The following is an 18,421-nucleotide window of genomic DNA, read 5'->3' on the forward strand; positions in this document are numbered from 1 at the left end:
CTTAGAGACTCACGAGGACCTGCATGTAGGTTATCTCAATGTCTTCTGAAGACCTCACTTTTGGTCTTGGGGGACTAATATCTTCTAAGACTTTACGAAGCTCCACTGACCACATACAGGTCAATGAAATTACTTAGAGACTCAAGAGGACCAGCATGTAGGTTATCTCGATGTCTTCTGAAGACCTTGCTTTTAGACATGAAAAAAAACAGCATCTAAGACTTTATGAAGCCCCACTGACCTCATAAAGGTCATTGATATTACTTTAATGAGGAACTGCATGTACAGTAAGTTATCTCAATGCCTTCTGAAGACTTCACTTTTGGTCATGGGGAATAATAGCTTCTAAGACTTTATGAAGCTCCACTGACTTTATTAGGCTCCATGCAATGACTCAGAGAGACAAACAAGACTAGTAATATATTTATATTGTATATATTGTCGTGTTGGTTTGTTGGTATTTTTGCATAGCCTCTTGCATAACTTTGTACCCAGGGGTGATCTGTACTACTTATGACGCGTGCACACAACCGGACTTTCTGGCAAACTAGGTCCGACGGGATTAGTCCATCAGACAATCCATTTGTGTGTGGGCTGATCTGTTCATTTTACAGGTATAAAACCTGGCGAACCTAGAAATAGAACATGTTTCAAATCTATCCGATGGACTCAATTCCGACGGACTCAAATCGGGTAAACCGTTCGTCTGTGTGCTGGTCTGACGGACCAAATATGACGCAAGGGCAGCTATTGGCTACTGGCTATTGAAAGTCCCGTTTATGTCACCACGTTCAAAACGAATGAACTTTCGAACGGACTTAGCCTGTTCATGTGTAGCCAAGTCTGTTTGTTCGGAAAGTCCATCGGAAGTTTGGCAAAAGTCCGTCGGGAAGACCGTCGGACCTAGTTTGCCGGAAAGTCCGGTCGTGTGTACGCGGCATTACTCTTTCAGAGGATGTTCTAGAGTTCAGTGACAGGGGTTGGTACACTGAGTTCTGTATGTCTTGTCAGCCAGCCAACCCCCCTTGGTGAGTTTGTCATCAGTGGGTTTGACCAGGCTTTGACAAGACAGAGAGGCACTGTTGTGGAAGGGTCTTTTGATAGCCCTCCATCCTTGGGAGAAGCAGAGAGTTGGAACAGAATAAAGGCTCATGTCAACAGGCATTGTTTATTGCATTTGACATGCATATGAAACACATGTCAAACATGGGTCAGCAAACTGCCTTTGACTTTAACAAAGCAGTATGCATGGTCGTTCAGACAGTGCATTTGACGTGCATTGCTTTGTGCTGCTTTATTTTGTATGCAGAAAGTTCTATGTACTGTAGGTGCATTTTAACTGCTGGCAAAGCTATTCAAACTCAGCCTTTTCTTGTCAAAAGCTGTATTTTCTAGTCACACACATACCAATGTGTTTGAATAAAAATGACGGCAATTAACAAAAATTAACAATTAACAAGAACATTCGTCAACGTTCGTCAAAATGAGCCCTATCAGAAGAACCTCTTTGTTTTGTGGCTACATTGCTCCAATGGTAACTGCAAGCTTCTCGATGTTGAGACCCGCCCAGTGCCCACTAGCTGGAAAAGCTGTAGGAACCCTTTTTGGGTATTCCACCTTTTCCTGTGCTCTATAATAGAGAGTTTGGAACTTCATTCAAGGGCTAGACCTGCATGTAATGCATGTTATAAGTAAGGAAACTATATCTGGTCACAAGGTATTCTTAAAAGGGAGTCCCACTTTCAAGCCCAATGCCCTTCTAAGGCCGCGTACACACGGGCGGACTGTTCGCCCAACTTTGTTCGTCAAACAATACGACAAACAGTCCGCTCAAAATTTGCATGGACGGACTTGACCACACACGATGAACGAACAGTCCGCTGAAAGCGTGCGCGATGACGTGAACGGCACGTACGACGGGACGAGAAATTCGACGTCCAATACACTGCAATGCAACCTTCGCCGTGTAAATCCTTTCTGAGCATGCGCGAAACTTAGTTTGTCGAACAAGCCTACACACGAGCGGACTGTCCGCCGAAACCAAGTTTCAGCGGACTGTCTTACGGGAATTCCGAAAAACTTTGTTCGTCAGACTGTCCGCTGAAACTGTCCGCTGAAGCCCACACACGAGCGGATTGCCCGCTGAAACACTGTTCAGCGGACAAAGTTGGGCGAACAGTCCCCGCGTGTGAACGCGGCCTAAGTATAGACCTATAGAATTGAGAGAGTCCTCCCATGTTGATAAAGTCGGCAACCAGGTGAGGATGAATAAAATGTCTCTTTATTTCGTCCAAGGAATACATAAGTTCCAAACATAGCCATTATCGTCTATAGAGTTGTAAGGTTGTCCAGGTTCTGTAAGGGTGAGTGGATGTAAGTGCTGTCAGAAGATTATATATATTTTCCAATTTAGAAGCAACTTATTGAAAACAGAGTTCCGTGGGAATTTTAACCAATGTGGCCTTTTGTGATCAAGCTGTGTATTTGGAGCTGCCTTACCAGGACCACTCCCTCTCAAAGACTTCTGTTTCTAAAGAGAGACACAATGCAATGTTTTTGGATCCAGCACTTCCCATCTTCAAGGTTTTATGCTGTCTACAGATAGTGTCTGGACATGCCCAGTGGGAGCTCTGAGCCACCATTGTTATTGCTCCCAAACGCACCTGTTGTGCCCATGCGGGCAACTCCACAGAGAGAAAGAGAGTGAAGCGACTTGGCTTATATTGGGACAAAGTTCAACACCTCTATAGCCAGTTTTTCTGTCTCTTCTATGCCTCTACTTCTGAATGATCCTGGACAAGTCTACTGCAAGATGCACCTGGCAACCTCAGCCACCAACCAAAGCACAGTGGTTAGGTTAATTCCATAAGCTCTGGAAGATCTTGAAATTAATTTGCATTAATAATACCCCTTCCATCCAATATCAGAACTCCTGTTATGTCAAATGTTGTGCCCACGTGGGCAACACCACAGAGAGAAAAAGTGAGTGGCTTCTTGGTTTACTTGGGGACAAAGTTCAACACTCTGGTTACGTAAATTCCTTAAATTCTGGAAGATCTTGAAGTTGTTTGCAACAACACAACCCCTTCCTTCCAGTATTTGGACTCCGGTTATGTCAAAAGTCCATGCTGGTCATCTGGCCTCTCTAAAAAGGGACCCAATGCAGTGTTTTTGGATCCAGCACCTCCCATCTTCAAAGTTTTATAGTGCCTACACATGGTATCTAGACATGCTCAGTGGGAGCTCTGAGACACCTTCTTTACTGCTCCCAAAGGCACCCACTGTGAATATGTTGTCAACTCCGAGAAGGCGAAATAGGCTACTTGGCTTACTGTGAAGTTTGACACCTCTGTGACCAGTCTTTCTCTGTTTTTTTTTAATGCCTTAAATGCCTTAAATGCCACCTGCTCTACTGTTAAATGATTCCAGACAAGACTACTACGAGATGAACCTCTCAACCACCAACCAAAGCACTCTGGATAGGTTAATTCCATAAGTTCTGGAACATATTAATTTGCAACAACACAACCTCCACCTCCAGTATCTGCACTTCTGTTATGTCAAAAGTCCATGCAGGTCATCTGGCCTCTCTAAAGAGACACCCAATGCAGTATTTTTGCATCCACCCCTTCCCATCCTCAAGGTTTAATGGTGTCTACACATGATGCCTGGACTAGACATGCCCAGTGGGAGCTCTAAACCACATTATTTACTGCTCCCAAAGGCACTTGCTCTACTTTTGAATGACCCCAGACAAGCCTACTGCAAGATGAACCTCTCAACCTCAGCCACCAACCAAAGCACTACGGTTAGGTTAATTCCACAAGTTCTTGAAGATCTTGAAATTAATTTGTAACAAGAAAACCTCATTCTTCTAATACCTGTACCCCTGTTATGTCAAAAGTCCATGCTGGGCATCTGATTTGTAGAAAGAGGGGATCCCGCCCCCCCCCCCCCCCCACACACACACACACACACACACATTTGTTTTCATTGAAACAGGTCAAGATGGACAGCTAACATAGAAGCGTACAAGATCAAAAATGTGCAATGCATTTCTTGCACAGCACTGCCTACAACATTTGAGCTATATGTACCCTAAGGCTCACAATGCCGGTAATCGGAAAGTCAAACAAACAATTCAATGCATTTGCAAATTTTACAATTCATCTGTCCGCCTTACAAGGGAGTATATTCACAGCTAGGCTGCTATATATTTAAAGGTAATCGACTCCCCACCGTAAGAACTTGTAGCATTCTCATTATCACAGTTAAACATCACGTGATCAGCAAAAACTAAGCCACCCGACTACGGTTCTGTGGTGTATACAGCTGGTTGTATGTTATAGCTCAAGGTGACAGATTATAATTATTATTTATAATGATAGAGGACAGGATAGGACACAAACGGTGTATGCTAATACGGTTATTTGGAATGCATAAAACATTTTCAGTAACATACAGTTCCATGGCAAAGCATAAATAGCAACAATAAGATAAAATAGGAGAAAAAAATAAAACTTGCATGCATAAGTTTAGAGATACAAAAATAAAGGTGTAGAATAAATGAAGCAGTGTATAAAGTGATGGGGTCTGCCTTGTCAGATAGTGGAGGAGGAAGCAGTCATGGGCCTGTAATACGTAAGGTGGCTGTGTGTGTCTTCCTAGATTCTGGAGGAAGAAGCAGTGCTGGATCAATTAGCTGAATAAAATGTGACAGTGTGTGCTTGTCTTGTCCGATAGTGGAGGAGGAAGCAGTGATGGATCATTAATCTGCATATAAGATGACAGGGCATGTATTGTGAAGGGATTAGTAATATGCAAATAAGGTGGTAGTATGTGCCTTCCCCGATACCGGAGGAGGAAGCAGTGCTTGATCATAAATCGGTATGAAAGATAACAGGGTGTGTCTTGTCCGTTAGTGGAGGAGGAAGCAGTGCTTGATTATAAATCGGCATTAAGGATAACGGGGGGTGTCTTGTCTGATAGTGGAGGAGGAAGCAGTGCTTGATCATAAATCGGTATGAAAGATAACAGGGTGTGTCTTGTCCGATAATGGAGGAGGAAGCAGTGCTTGATCATAAATCCGTATGAAGCATAACAGGGTGCATGTCTTGTCTGATAGTGGAGGAGGAAGCTGTGTTGGATCACCAATTTGTATAAAAGGTAACAGGGTGCATGTCTTGTCCAATGGTGGATGATGAAGCAGTGCTGGGTCATGAATTTGTATAAGAGGTAACAGGGCATGTCTTGATCAATAGTAGAGGAGGAAGAAGTGCTGGATCAGTAATATGTAAACAAGGTGGTGGTATGTGCCTTTCCTGATACTGGAGGAAGAAGCGGTGCTGGATTATAAATCTGTATAAAAGATAACAAGTTGTGTTATGTCCGATGGTGGAGGGGGAAGCAGTGATCGATCAGTAATATGCAAATAAGGTGGTAGCATGTGCCTTCCCCGATACTGGAGGAGGAAGCGGTGCTGGATTATAAATCTGTATAAAAGATAACAAGGTGTGTTATGTCCGATGGCGGAGGGGGAAGTATGTGCCTTCCAAGATACCGGAGGAGGAAGCAGTGCTTGATCATAAATTGGTATGGAAGATAACAGGGCGTGTCTTGTCCGATACTGGAGAAGGAAGCAGTGCTGGGTCATGAGTTTGTATAAGAGGTAACAGGGCGTGTTTTGTTCAATAGTGGAGGAGGAAGAAGTGCTGGATCAGTAATATGTAAATAAGGTGGTAGTATGTGCCTTCCCTGATACTGGAGGAGGAAGCGGTGCTGGATCATATATCTGTATGAAAGATAACAGGGTGTGTCTTGTCCAATAGCAGAGGAGGAAGCAGTGCTGGATCAGTATTATGTAAATAAAGTGGTAGTATTTGCCTTCCCAGATACTGGAGGAGGAAGCGGTGCTGGATTATAAATCTGTATAAAAGATAACAAGGTGTGTTATGTCCGATGGCGGAGGGGGAAGTATGTGCCTTCCAAGATACCGGAGGAGGAAGCAGTGCTTGATCATAAATTGGTATGGAAGATAACAGGGCGTGTCTTGTCCGATACTGGAGGAGGAAGCAGTGCTTGATCATAAATCAGTATGGAAGATAACGGGGCATGTCTTGTCCGATAGTGGAGGAGGAAGCAGTGCTGGATCACCAATTTGTATAAAAGGTAACAGGGTGAATGTCTTGTCGAATGGTGGAAGATGAAGCAGTGCTGGGTCATGAATTTGTATAAGAGGTAACAGGGCGTATTTTGTCCAATAGCAGAGGAGGAAGCAGTGCTGGATCAGTATTACGTAAATAAAGTGGTAGTGTGTGCCTCACCTGATACTAGAGGAGGAAGCAATGCTGGATTATAAATCTGTATAAAAGATAACAAGGTGTGTTTTTGTTCCGATAGTGGAGGAGGAAGCAGTGCTGGATCATAAATATGTATGAAAGATAACAAGGTGTGTCTTGTCCAATGGCAGAGGGGGAAGCAGTGCTGGATCAGTAATATGCAAATAGGGTGGCAGTATGTGACTTCCCTGATACTGGAGGAGGAAGCAGTCATGGATCATAAATTTGTATGAAAGATAACAGGGTGTGTCCTGTCTGACAATGGAGGAGGAAGCAGTGCTGGATCATTAATCTATATAAAAGGTAACAAGGTGTGTCTTGTCTGATAGCGGAGAATGAAGCAGCGATGGATCAGTAATATGTAAATAAGATGGTAGTACATTCCTTCTCTGATTCTGGAGGAGGAAGCATTGCTGGGTCATACATGTGTATGAAAGATAATAGGTTGTGTCCTGTCTGACAGTGGAGGAGGAAGCAGTGCTGGATCATTAATCTATATAAAAGGTAACAAGGTGTGTCTTGTTCAATAGCAGAGGAGGAAGCAGCGATGGATCAGTAACATATGTAAATGTGGTGGTAGTGTGTGCATTTCCTGATACTGGAGGAGGAAGCAGTGCTGGGTCATAAATCTGTATGAAAGATAACAGGGTGTGTCCGACAGTGGAGGAAGAAGCAGTGCTGGATCATTAATCTGTATAAAAGGTAACAGGTTGTGTCCGGCAGTGGAGGAGGAAGCAGTGCTGGATCATTAATATGTAAATAAAGTGGTAGTATGTGCCTTTCCCATCCCAATACTGGAGGAGGAAGCAGTGCTGCATCAATTATCTGTAGGGATGATAACAGGACATGTCCAATAGCAGAGGAGGAAGCGGTGCTGGATCATATTTCTCTATATATACAGTGGCACTGTGCGTCTTTTCCAATATCGGAGGAGGAAGCAGTGCTGGATTATTTATCTGTATAAAAGTTAACAGGGTGTGTCTTGCCCAATATCAGAGTAGGAAGCAGTGATGGATCAGTAATAAGCAAATAAAGTGGTAGTATGTGACTTGACCCTGATACTGGAGGAGGAAGCAGTCATGGATCATAATTCTGTATAAAAGATACCAGAGTGTGTCTTGTCCAATAGTGGAGGAGGAAGCAGTGCTTGATCATTATTCTGTATTTATGGTGACAATGTGTGTGTTCTCCGATAGTGGAGGAGGAAGCAGTGCTGGATCAGTAAGTGGCATAAAAACAAACAAACACTACATGCCTTGTTTGTCAGCGGAGCAGGAAGCAGTGGTCTGTCAAAGAGTCCAATATACTGTATTACACCACATGAAATATCTGCCAAAACGAAGTGATATGGCACTCAAGGCAGCAGCCTGCGGGCCTGCGACTCTAATGGGGCTCCAATCACAATATGGGCACAGCTATCCACACAGGTCAGTGAGAGGGTCTACAGATCCGTGCAGGCGCTCCCTGCCTCCCTCAATGTGAATTCTCCTATATAACCCCTCAATAACACTTGTTTTTTGTTACTAGTATGTTACCAGGTTCTATTATCATCATGCATGTGCCCATGGTACAGGATCAGCTTGCTACACCAGTGGAAATTCTATTGTGTTTTTATTGTTTTGTTTTTGTTTTTTTGTTTTTCTTTTGTCCTTTTTTGTTTTTTTCGTTTTCTTTGTTTTTGTTTGAAATTCTATTTTGTTTTTATTGTTTTGTTTTTGTTTTTTTGTTTTAGTTTTGTCATTTTTTGTTTTTTTCGTCTTCTTTATTTTTGTTTTGTTTTTGAATTTTTCTTTTCTACTTTGTTTTGTTTGTTTTCATCATATATGTCCCGATGGTACAGGATCAGCTTGCTACACCAGTGGAAATTCTATTTTGTTGTTATTGTTTATTGTTTTGTTTGCTTTTTTTTTCTTTTGTCTTTTTATTCTTTCATTTTTTGATTTTAGTTTGTTTCTTTGTTTTTTTGGTATTTTTTTTTCTTCTTTGTTTTTTTTTTCTCTCTTTAATTGTTTTGTGGGAATTCTATTTTGTTTTTATTGTTTATTGTTTTGTTTGCTTGTTTTTTTTTATTTATTTCTTTACTTTTTTTTTTTTTTTTTTCATCATACATGTGCCCATGGTACAGAATCAGCTTGCTACACCAGTGGAAATTCTATTTTGTTTTTATTGTTTATTGTTTTGTTAATTTTTTTTCCTTTTTTTTGTCTTTTTTTGTGTTTTTTTTGTTTTTTTTATTTATTTATTTTTGGTCTTTTTTTTTTTCTTTCTTCTTTTTTTTTTGTCTTTTTTTAGTTATCCTTTTTTTATTTTTTTGGTCTTTTTTTTGTTTTGCCTTGTTATTTTTTGTTTGTATTGTTTTTCTTTTGTCTTTTTTTGTTTCGTTTGTTTTGCTTTGTTTTTTTTTTAGTTTTTTTTTGGTCTTTTTTGTTTTGATTTAGATGTTTTGCTTTCTTCTTTTTTTTTTGTCTTTTTTTTATTTTGTTTTATTTTTTTTTTTTTTTGTTTTTGGTTGTTTTTTTTGTTTTGTTTTTTGTGTTTTTGTTTGTTTTAAGGGTTTTTTGTTCTTTTTCTTTTTTTTTTTTTTCGTTTGTTTGTTTTTTTATCTAAAAGAAAAAGCTGATTAAAATGAGTATAAAAATAAACTAAAAATTAGTTGTTGGAAGACCCGTACGCCTTGGCCTGCCTGTAATCCACGTTGGATTCAATGTATCCGCTGATAACGCGCCCCGCTCTTTCCTGCCATCAAGATAAACATATGTGTGCGTGTGGAAGAGCTGCACGCCTCGCGATGAATCCTATAGGCTGGCGGACGCTCACACGTACGGCCATGAAATACATTTAATCGTGTCAGCAGTTCCGCTGCACTCGGCATCAACACATTGCAGAATGACACTGAGCGATACGGGTAGCGGCGTGGTTAACCCCCTACGTGCCTGGCAGAGCGCTATCGCCTCTCGCACAAGTCCGTCCGCAATATCAAACCGGTTCTGCAGCCCCCCCCCTCCCCCTCACCCCCAACATCCTGGCCTAAGTCCTCATGGACACGGTTATTAAACCCCGGGGGCTCCGCCATTATTTCTGTCCACCTCGGGACATTGGGGAGGACGCCTCCATGGAAGCGTTTCCGAGGCCCTTCGCTAAAACATTCTTTAACCCGTAGCGGAGGATTGATGCGATGCAATTTATCAGCTTCCCTGCGAGCACCGAGGAGGCTCCATCGCATGTGATTCAGTCTCCTGTAATCATTTTCACATGATGGGATGAGTCAATCTTTCAAAGAGAATTTTCACAGGTACCAGAGGGATGGGGGATGCAGCAAAGGGAGCGAGGATGCAGGCAGGGGAGAAGAGAGATGGGGGTGCAGGCGGGGAAGAAGAGAGATGGGGGTGCAGGCGGGGGAGAAGAGAGATGGGGTGCAGGTGGGGGAGAAGAGAGATGGGGTGCAGGCGGGGAAGAAAAGAGATGGGGGTGCAGGCGGGGGAGAAGAGAGATGGGGGTGCAGGCAGGGGAGAAGAGAGATGGGGATACAGGCGGGGGAGAAGAGAGATGGGGATACAGGCAGGGGAGAAGAGAGAGTGGGGGGTGCAGGCAGGGGGAGAAGAGAGATGAGGGTGCAGGCAAGGGAGAAGAGAGATGGGGGCGCAGGCAGGGGAGAAGAGAGATGGGGGTGCAGGCGGGGGAGACGAGAGATGGGGATGCAGGCAGGGGAGAAGAGAGAGTGGGGGGGTGCAGGCAGGGGAGAAGGGGGATGGGGATGCAGGCGGGGTAGCAGAGTGATGGGGGTGCAGGCAGGGGAGAAGAGAGATGGGGAGTAGGAGGGGTACTGGGGAGAGGGAAGTGCAAGCAGGCTACCGGGGAGAGGGGGTGCAAGTGGGGTACTGGAGAGATAGGGATGCAGGAAGGGTACTGGAGAGATGGGGGTTCAAATAGGGTCCTGAGGAGAGGGGGGTGCAAGCAGGGTACTGAAGAGATGGGGATTCAGGCCGCGTACTGGGTAGATGGGGATGAAGGCAGGGTACTAGAGAGATGGGGGTGCAATTAGGCTACCGGGGAGAGGGGGGTGCAAGCAGGGTACTGAAGAGATAAGGATTCAGGCAGGGTACTGGGGAGATGGGGGTGCAAGTAGGATACCAGGGAAAGGGGGGTGCAAGCAGGGTACTGGGGAGAGGGGGGTGCAAGCAGGGTACTGGAGAGATGGGGGTGCAAGCAGGGCACCGGAGAGATGGTGTGCAGGCAGGGTACTGGGGATAGGGGGGTGCAAGCAGGGTACTGGAGAGATGGGGGTGCAGGCAGGGTACCAGAGAGATGGGGGTGCAGGCAGGGTACTGGAGAGAGGGGGGTGCAAGCAGGGTACTGAAGAGATAAGGATTAGGGCAGGGTACTGGGAAGATGGGGGTGCAAGCAGGGTACTGAAGAGATAAGGATTAGGGCAGGGTACTGGGGAGATGGGGGTGCAAGTTAGATACTGGGGAGAGGGGGGTGCAAGCAGGGTACCGGGGAGAGGGGGTGCAAGCAGGGTACCGGAGAGATGGGGGTGCAGGCAAGGAAGCAGAGAGATGGGGATGCAGATGGGGTACTGGAGAGATGGGGGCGCAGACAGGACACCAGGGACACGCAAAAGGTACCAAGGATGCAGGTAGAGTACAAGTGAAGCATGCAGAGTGCCAGAGATGCTGGCAGGGTACCAGGAATGAAGGCAGGATGCCAGGGTTGTAGGCAGGGTACCAATGATGTAGGAAGGGTACCAAGGATGCAAGCATGATACTAGTGATACAGGCAGAGTATCAGAGATGCAGGCAGGGCGCCAGAGATATATTATGGATGTAGATAGGATACCAGGGATGCCAGAGGAGTACTATGGATACAGGCAAGGTTCCAGTGCCTCCGGCAGAGAAGCAGGCAGAGTGTCAGGCATATAGGCAGAGTGCCAGGCATGTAGGCAGGGTGCCAGGGAAATAGACAAAGTACGAAGAATGTAGGCAGGGTGCCAGGGATGTAGGCAGAGAACCAGTGAAGCAAACAGGGTATCAGGGTTGTAGTCAGGGTACTATGGATATAGGCAGGGTACCAGGGATGTAGACAGGGTTCCAATAATTTAGGCAGGGAACCAGGGGTGCAAGCAGGGTACTATCGATATAGGCAGGGTATCAGGGATATAGGCAGGGTATCAGGGATATAGGCAGGGTATCAGGGACATAGGCAGGGTATCAGGGACATAGGCAGGGTATCAGGGATATAGGCAGGGTATCAAGGCTATAGGCAGGGTATCAGGGCTATAGGTAGGGTATCAGGGATATAGGCAGGGAATCAAGGGCGAAGGCGGGGTATCAGGGATATAGGCAGGGTATCCAGGTTATAGGCAGGGTATCAGGGATATAGGCAGGGTACCAAGGATGAAGGCAGGGAGGCAGGGTATCAGGGATGTGGGCAGAGAGACATGGGGCGCCAGGGATGCACATCAGGGTACCAGTTCACATTAAACTGCAAAGTACTATTTTCACCTTGCTGGAGAAGACGGTGACTGCCCAAATCTTGCAAGGACAATCAATGATCTGGTGCCACTCGGGAGAGGCAGGCAAGGCGAGCGCTTGGGTCGGGACACCAGGGATGGCGACTCTTCAACACAACACCTAATGTCACTTTGTTGCACACCTTGCATAACCTACATGTACCATTGTATAAATACGAGACATATTGTGCAATACCAACATTCAACAGATCAGCCCCGTGTAGGGTGCCCACCCACAGAGGGTACACATGAAATATCTCGGATAACGTACCACTTGATGCCAGTTATTTCTTCCCTCTGGTCACATTACTGTATCAGCCATGGAACTGATGAGCGTCCATGGATCCTATGAGCAAGGGAAGGGCATAGCTCACAACCCTAGGGGGGGGGGGGGGGGTTCGGGGGGGGGGGGCAAATGGGCTCCGGTGGGATAACTTTGGATAATCAATGTTGCCCTTCTGCTGACCATTTGTGCAAATATTGAAAAAAACAAAAAACAAACAAATAATAAACTGTCTAACCACGTAGAAGTGACTGGGGCTAAGGATAAGACTTAACTCCAAGGTACAAGGGGCCAAACTTTATATTCTTTTGTATCGCGATGTATTTCATCCATATGGCGCCAACAGAGGCAGTGGCGCTGCTTGGCTTTTTAAGGTTAGGAGGTCCTGTAAACACTTAAAAAAAAGCTTGTTTTTTTTATAAACCCGTGCAAACATTCAATCTCTGATCATTGAATCAAAAATCAATACTTTTACAAATGAGCGGACAGGCTCCATCAGGGCAAGGGTCACGACACCGCGGGACGTGCTGCGTTTGTTAAGCCACTTAACGCTTGCCCATGCAATTTTTTTTAATTATTTTTTTTTCTTTTTTTTTTTTTACTTCCATACAAAAGTATAAACAAGTAATCATATGTATGCAATTTTTTTTTTTTTTTAGATTTTTTTTTTTAGATTTTTTACTTCCAAATAAAAGTATAAAAATATAAACAAGTAATCATATGTATGCAATTTTTTTTTTGATTTTTTTTTTTACTTCCATATAAAAATATAAAAATATAAACAAGTAATCATAAGACAGCAAAGGCATTTAATCAACACTACGCAGCATTTCAGTTGAGGTTCAGGAACTCAAGGGCAAGGGTCACGACACCGCGAGACGTTCTGCCGTTTGTTAAGCCAGTGCTTAACGTTTGCCCATGCAATTTTTTTATTTATATATCTATATATATATATATATATATATATATATATATATATATATATATATATATTTTTTTTTTTTTAATTTCCATATAAAAGTATAAAAATATAAACAAACAAGAATCATATGTCAATGAAAGGCATTTAATCAACACTACGCAGCATCTCAGTTGACGTTCAGGATCTCAAGCATTCAGTAGCATGTCAACAGATAGAGAGAGAGAGAGACAGAGAGGGAAATAAGAAAAAAATAAATAAAAAAATTAAAACACAGGCAGAGCGCCCCCTACCTGAGGACTGCTGTATCCCCTTGCCGAACGGTGATGTTGTCGGTACTCCGGTTAAAATCCACACTGCGTACAGGCAGCCCTGTAGGAAGAAGGCAGAGGAGTCTTAGGAGCAAAAGCGGCAATTGATTCCTGTCTGATTGCAACCTCCAAACCATGATCACCAACTTTTTCTTTATATATTTATTTTTTTTAGAAAAAAAAAAAAAGTATTTGTTGTTTTTATTATTTTCCCAAATTTTCCAAAAAACCAGGACAGTAGAAAAAAACAAAAAAACAAAAAAAAACAAAAAAAACAAAAAAAAAAAAACAGTTCCTAAACACAAATTAGTGGCGACAAAATTCAAGCAAACCCAGGAAAAAAAAAAATATTTCAATTTAAAAAATATTTAAAACATTTTTTTTTGTTTGTGAAAAAAATAAAAAAATAAAATCAAGTCTTATTCCACGATTACAGTTCCAGAAAGCGATTTTTTTAGGCAATTTCCCAAAGTGTTAAATTTCATCAGTGCACAGCTAGAAGAGATGGAGACCCCCCGATAACCAGAGAAAAGGGGGGGGAGAGTAAATCCTATAGGGGGGGGGGTATAAATCCTGCAGGATGCGTAAATGCTCTTTTTTTTTTTTTTTCTTGCGTAGGAAAGGAGGTATCCGTAGGTAGAAATCCCAGAACAATCCCAGAGTGGAAGGAAAAAGTCAGGGAGAGCAGAGAGTGGATGCTGCTGAGGCTGAGACTGTGTGTATACAGAATCTTCACTAACCCACTTTCCCAAGCTCAGAGAGATGGATGGGGAAGGAAGGGAGGAGGGATGGGGGGGGGGGGGATGGAGGAGGATCTATACAAAACGCAGGGACCTGCTTATACTGGAAGGGGAAGCCGAGCTCACAATCCCGGGTTTTTTCTTTTTCCCAACCGTATTCCCCTCCCGCCACCTATTCATCCATCGTCGCTTCCGCCAGGAGCATCTCTGCGTCTCGTACCATCGAGCATCGCATCGCTGCAGCGATTCCCTACCATGACTCCTAAGGCCTGGCCATTTTATCCAAGCATCTCCTTCTACAGCTTTCCCCCAATCATTTTATTTTGTAGCATTGACTTGGAAGGATGTCCGCAGCCCCAGGATTCTGCAAGAGGCTAACCTCTTCTAGATTGTAAGCTCCTATGGGCAGAACTTTATCCCATGTATTGTATCTGTGGCTGTATCTGCGTGTGCTTCTTTTTTTTTTTTTGTGCTTGTCATTGGATTGGGCTTCTTTGCACTGCGCCACTGCAGGTGACAGTGCTATAGATGATATTAAAAATAACGATGGTTAACTGAGGTTGCATCTCTGCCAAAGTCTTCCTACGTAAGACTTGATATATTTGGCCCCTATACATATTTTTCTGTGTGTTTTATACTTACTATATATACATACTACATACTATATATACTGTATGTATATATATATATATATATATATATATATATATATATATATATATATATCTCTTCTAGATTGTAAGCTCTAACGAGCAGGGCCCTCTAGTCCCTCCGGTATTGATTTGTATTGTAAGTGTATTGTCTGCCCGTCATATTGTAAAGCGCTGGGCAAACTGTTGGCGCAATAGAAATCCTGTATAATAATAATAATAATAATATATAATATGTGTATGTTGCATGTGTTTGTAAGCGCATTGGGACCCCTTGGGCTAAAGGACCGCGCTATACCGCAGATGGACACCGGCGGCAAAAAGCGCCCTGAGGCGAATCAGTTCGCACAGGTAGCGCTATATGTCACTCATTCCTATATATATATATATATATATATATATATATATATATATATATATATATATATATAATTATTATTTGCATTAATATATATATATATATATATATATATATATATATATATATATATATATATACTGTATATATAATTTAGCATTTTTTTTAATTATTACTTTTATATTATATTTTTACATTTTAGAACCTTTTATAACTAAATATATATATTATAATTATATATGATTAATTGTGTATTATTAATATATATACAAAAATTGAGAGCGGCACTCATGGTTCTTGATTCTTAATTCAACATTTTGACGAGGCACAAGCTTGTTTTCCGAGAAAAAAAACAAAACATTATATATATATATATATATATATATATGTATATATATATATATATATATATATATATATATATATATATATATATATATATATATATATATGTATGTATATATACATATATAAAAACAAAAATAGAGAGCGGCACTCATGGTTCTTGAAAGGTAAATACACAATGGCTGTTTAATTTGACGTTTTGATGAGGCACAAGCTGGTCTTCCAAGGGGAAATTAAAAAAAAACAGAAACAGAAAAAAAAGGATGGTGCCTAGTGCATTACTTTAGAAATTGTAATAAAAAAATGTCAAAAGCATACTCACAAACATAAAAGGACAAAACGCATGTCATATACAACTCCAATATCATAGATAACACATCTCTATGGTTCGAAATCTGGCACGTTTCAACAAGGCAACCTCCCTTCCTCAGAGCCACTATATATATATATATATATATATATATATATATATATATATATATATATATATATATATATATATATATATATATATATATATATACATAGATAGATAGATAGATAGATACACACATAGCCAATGATATAATGATGATAATGATGAAATATATATATATTTGCAATGGCTTTAATCATAATTCTAATATTATATTTTTTTATTTTATTTATATAATTAATAATATATATTATTACAATATATGTAACATATTTAGCTTTAGAATATATATACACATATTTATTTATTAAATGTAGGAAGCTAAAGCATATTATCATTGACTATTCCTTTTGACTTACTGTTAATTTGTTATTTGGATGGCAGTATTTTTTTAAAATCAACTTTTGCTTATTTATTTACATGCTGTTCCATATTTTACTATTTTATATTATATTTCATCAATAAAATAGCCAAAGCTCCCTCTTGTGGTCATCTCATGTATATCAGGCACCTGGCAACATATCAATATGGTGGCCATATATATATATATATATATATATATATATATATATATATATATATATATATATATATATATATATTAGATGTGCCATTAAGATACATGCTCTGCAGCTGTTACCCTGATCCATCAGGAACATTGTCAATGACACAAAAGTGTGTAAATGAGGTGCACCGACAACTGAACACAGGCCTGTTCCAGGTTAGTGACCCTCTACTGGTCGTCTGCATATCAGGCACCTGGCAAGAGATGAATACAGTGGCCATTATAGTAGAACTACCTTTAAGGCACATGCTCCGCAACTGTTATCCTGATCCTTCACAAACTATTATTGAGTCAATGATGCAACAGTGTGTATATGAGGTGCATTGACAACTAAACACACACCTGTTTCAGGTTAGTGACCCACCGAGCAGTAGGGCCCCACCAATCATATTTGCATGCTGATAGCTTTCTTTTAACATTAATCTGTCATGAGGAAAAGTATGAGGTGCCGCCATTGCCGGCCCTTAACATTAAGTGCCAAGCTCTGTCTGGCTTCTTAATTTAAAGTTAAAGACCTGGAGCAATGATATATAAGCATGATAGCCAGGGAAGTAGCACCGTTAAAGTCAAAGGAACCCCCTCACCTCTTTTGCAGAAAAAAAAAATCTAGATTTAATGGGCCATTCCCAATTTCCCAAGTTTCTTGGGTCAATGTGTAAATAAGCTTCTGTGATGATGACTATCCTTCCAGTGATGTATGATAGCTAAATAGCAAAAATCTATTTTTTTGCCTCGGTCACCCATAGCCACAAGCCTTACGTACATAATGGTCAATGAGGAGAGGGACAGAGTGGCTTCATGAAATAAATATTCAAGAGGCACCAGATGAATATTCACTCAATAAAACAAAGAAGAAACTCATAAACTTGAAGGAAGCTCACGGGCTTGACGAAGCAGCTCACCTGCAGCATGGCTCCCACTGGTGGGCACCAGGAAGTAACTCAAAAAATAGAATAAACAAAAGGGAGCTCCAAGAAAAAAAGGTGAAAGGGTCTAAGCTCCTTTTAATATTCATAACACAATTACAGTGAAAGAACCAATGCGTTTTCTGGGGCAAAAATACTCCTTCCTTCATCAGGACAAGAACATAAATAAGGATTTGGATGGGCTCAACAATACAAGTAGCCAAAATGTAGTCACAATGATCTGTATTGAAACGTGCTTTGGGGTAATAATTTAGCAACTCTTATCAGTTGCAGTTAGTGACCAGCTACCCTGAAGAAGGGGGAGTACCTTTTCCCCAGAAAAGCGTTGGATGTTACTCAATGATCGTATTTTGAATAATAAAGCAACTTGGACTCTCACTATTTGACATGGTGCTCCTTTGTTTTTATTTTTATTTTATTTCTATGTTCTGAGTTACATTCCGAGTTACTGGGTTGCATGACCATTTCTCTATGATTGCATTACACATTTTTAAGGCAACCTGGACTCTTTCACCATATGACTTTTTAGATCCTTACTGTTTTTTTTTCTACATAAAGGTTGATGGTATCTTTTATATGTAGGCTGTGATTGTCAGCCTGGCTCACCTTCTCTATGCTGTGCAAAGGCTAGGAAAGCAAAACACATAATCCCATGGCTTTCTGAACCATACCCTTCTCCCTTGAAGCAAGATGGAGGTACTCAATAGACAATGAGGTCTCTGGGGCAAGGCGTCCTGGTCTACCTTCTCTATGTTGTGCAAAACCTAGACAAGCAAAACACACAATCCCAGGACCTTTCGAACCATAATCTTCTCTCATGAGGCAAGATGGTGGCACTCAATGGTTAATAGAGTCTCAGAGGTATAGCAGCCTGGTCTACCTTCTCTATGCTGTACATGAGGCTAGGAAAGCAAGACACACAAACCCGGGTCTTTTCCAACCATCACTTTCTCCAATGAGGCAAGATGGTGCCACTTAATGTGTAATGGGGTTCCTGGGGCATGACAGCCTGGTCTACCTTCTCTATGCTGTGCAAAGGCTAAGAAAGCAAACACACAATTC

General features: G+C 41.7%; 1 protein-coding gene across 2 annotated transcripts in view; it reads right to left on the minus strand.

Moving 5' to 3' along the window:
* Positions 1-13,593, minus strand: part of LSAMP (limbic system associated membrane protein) — an 869,682-nt gene extending 856,089 nt beyond the window's left edge. The window contains exon 1 of one of the 2 annotated variants that reach the window (XM_077479703.1): positions 13,343-13,593. In XM_077479703.1, coding sequence (XP_077335829.1) covers positions 13,343-13,497 — 155 coding nt within the window. In that variant the 5' untranslated portion in view covers positions 13,498-13,593. The remainder of the gene's footprint in view (positions 1-13,342) is intronic. The other variant, XM_077479702.1, reaches the window with a different exon arrangement.
* Between the last annotated feature and the right edge of the window lie 4,828 nt (positions 13,594-18,421).

The sequence above is a fragment of the Lithobates pipiens genome, unplaced genomic scaffold, assembly GCF_037356315.1.
Source record: "Lithobates pipiens isolate NorthernLeopardFrog02 unplaced genomic scaffold, aLitPip1_a1.2 Scaffold_16, whole genome shotgun sequence".
Lineage (NCBI taxonomy): Eukaryota > Metazoa > Chordata > Amphibia > Anura > Ranidae > Lithobates > Lithobates pipiens.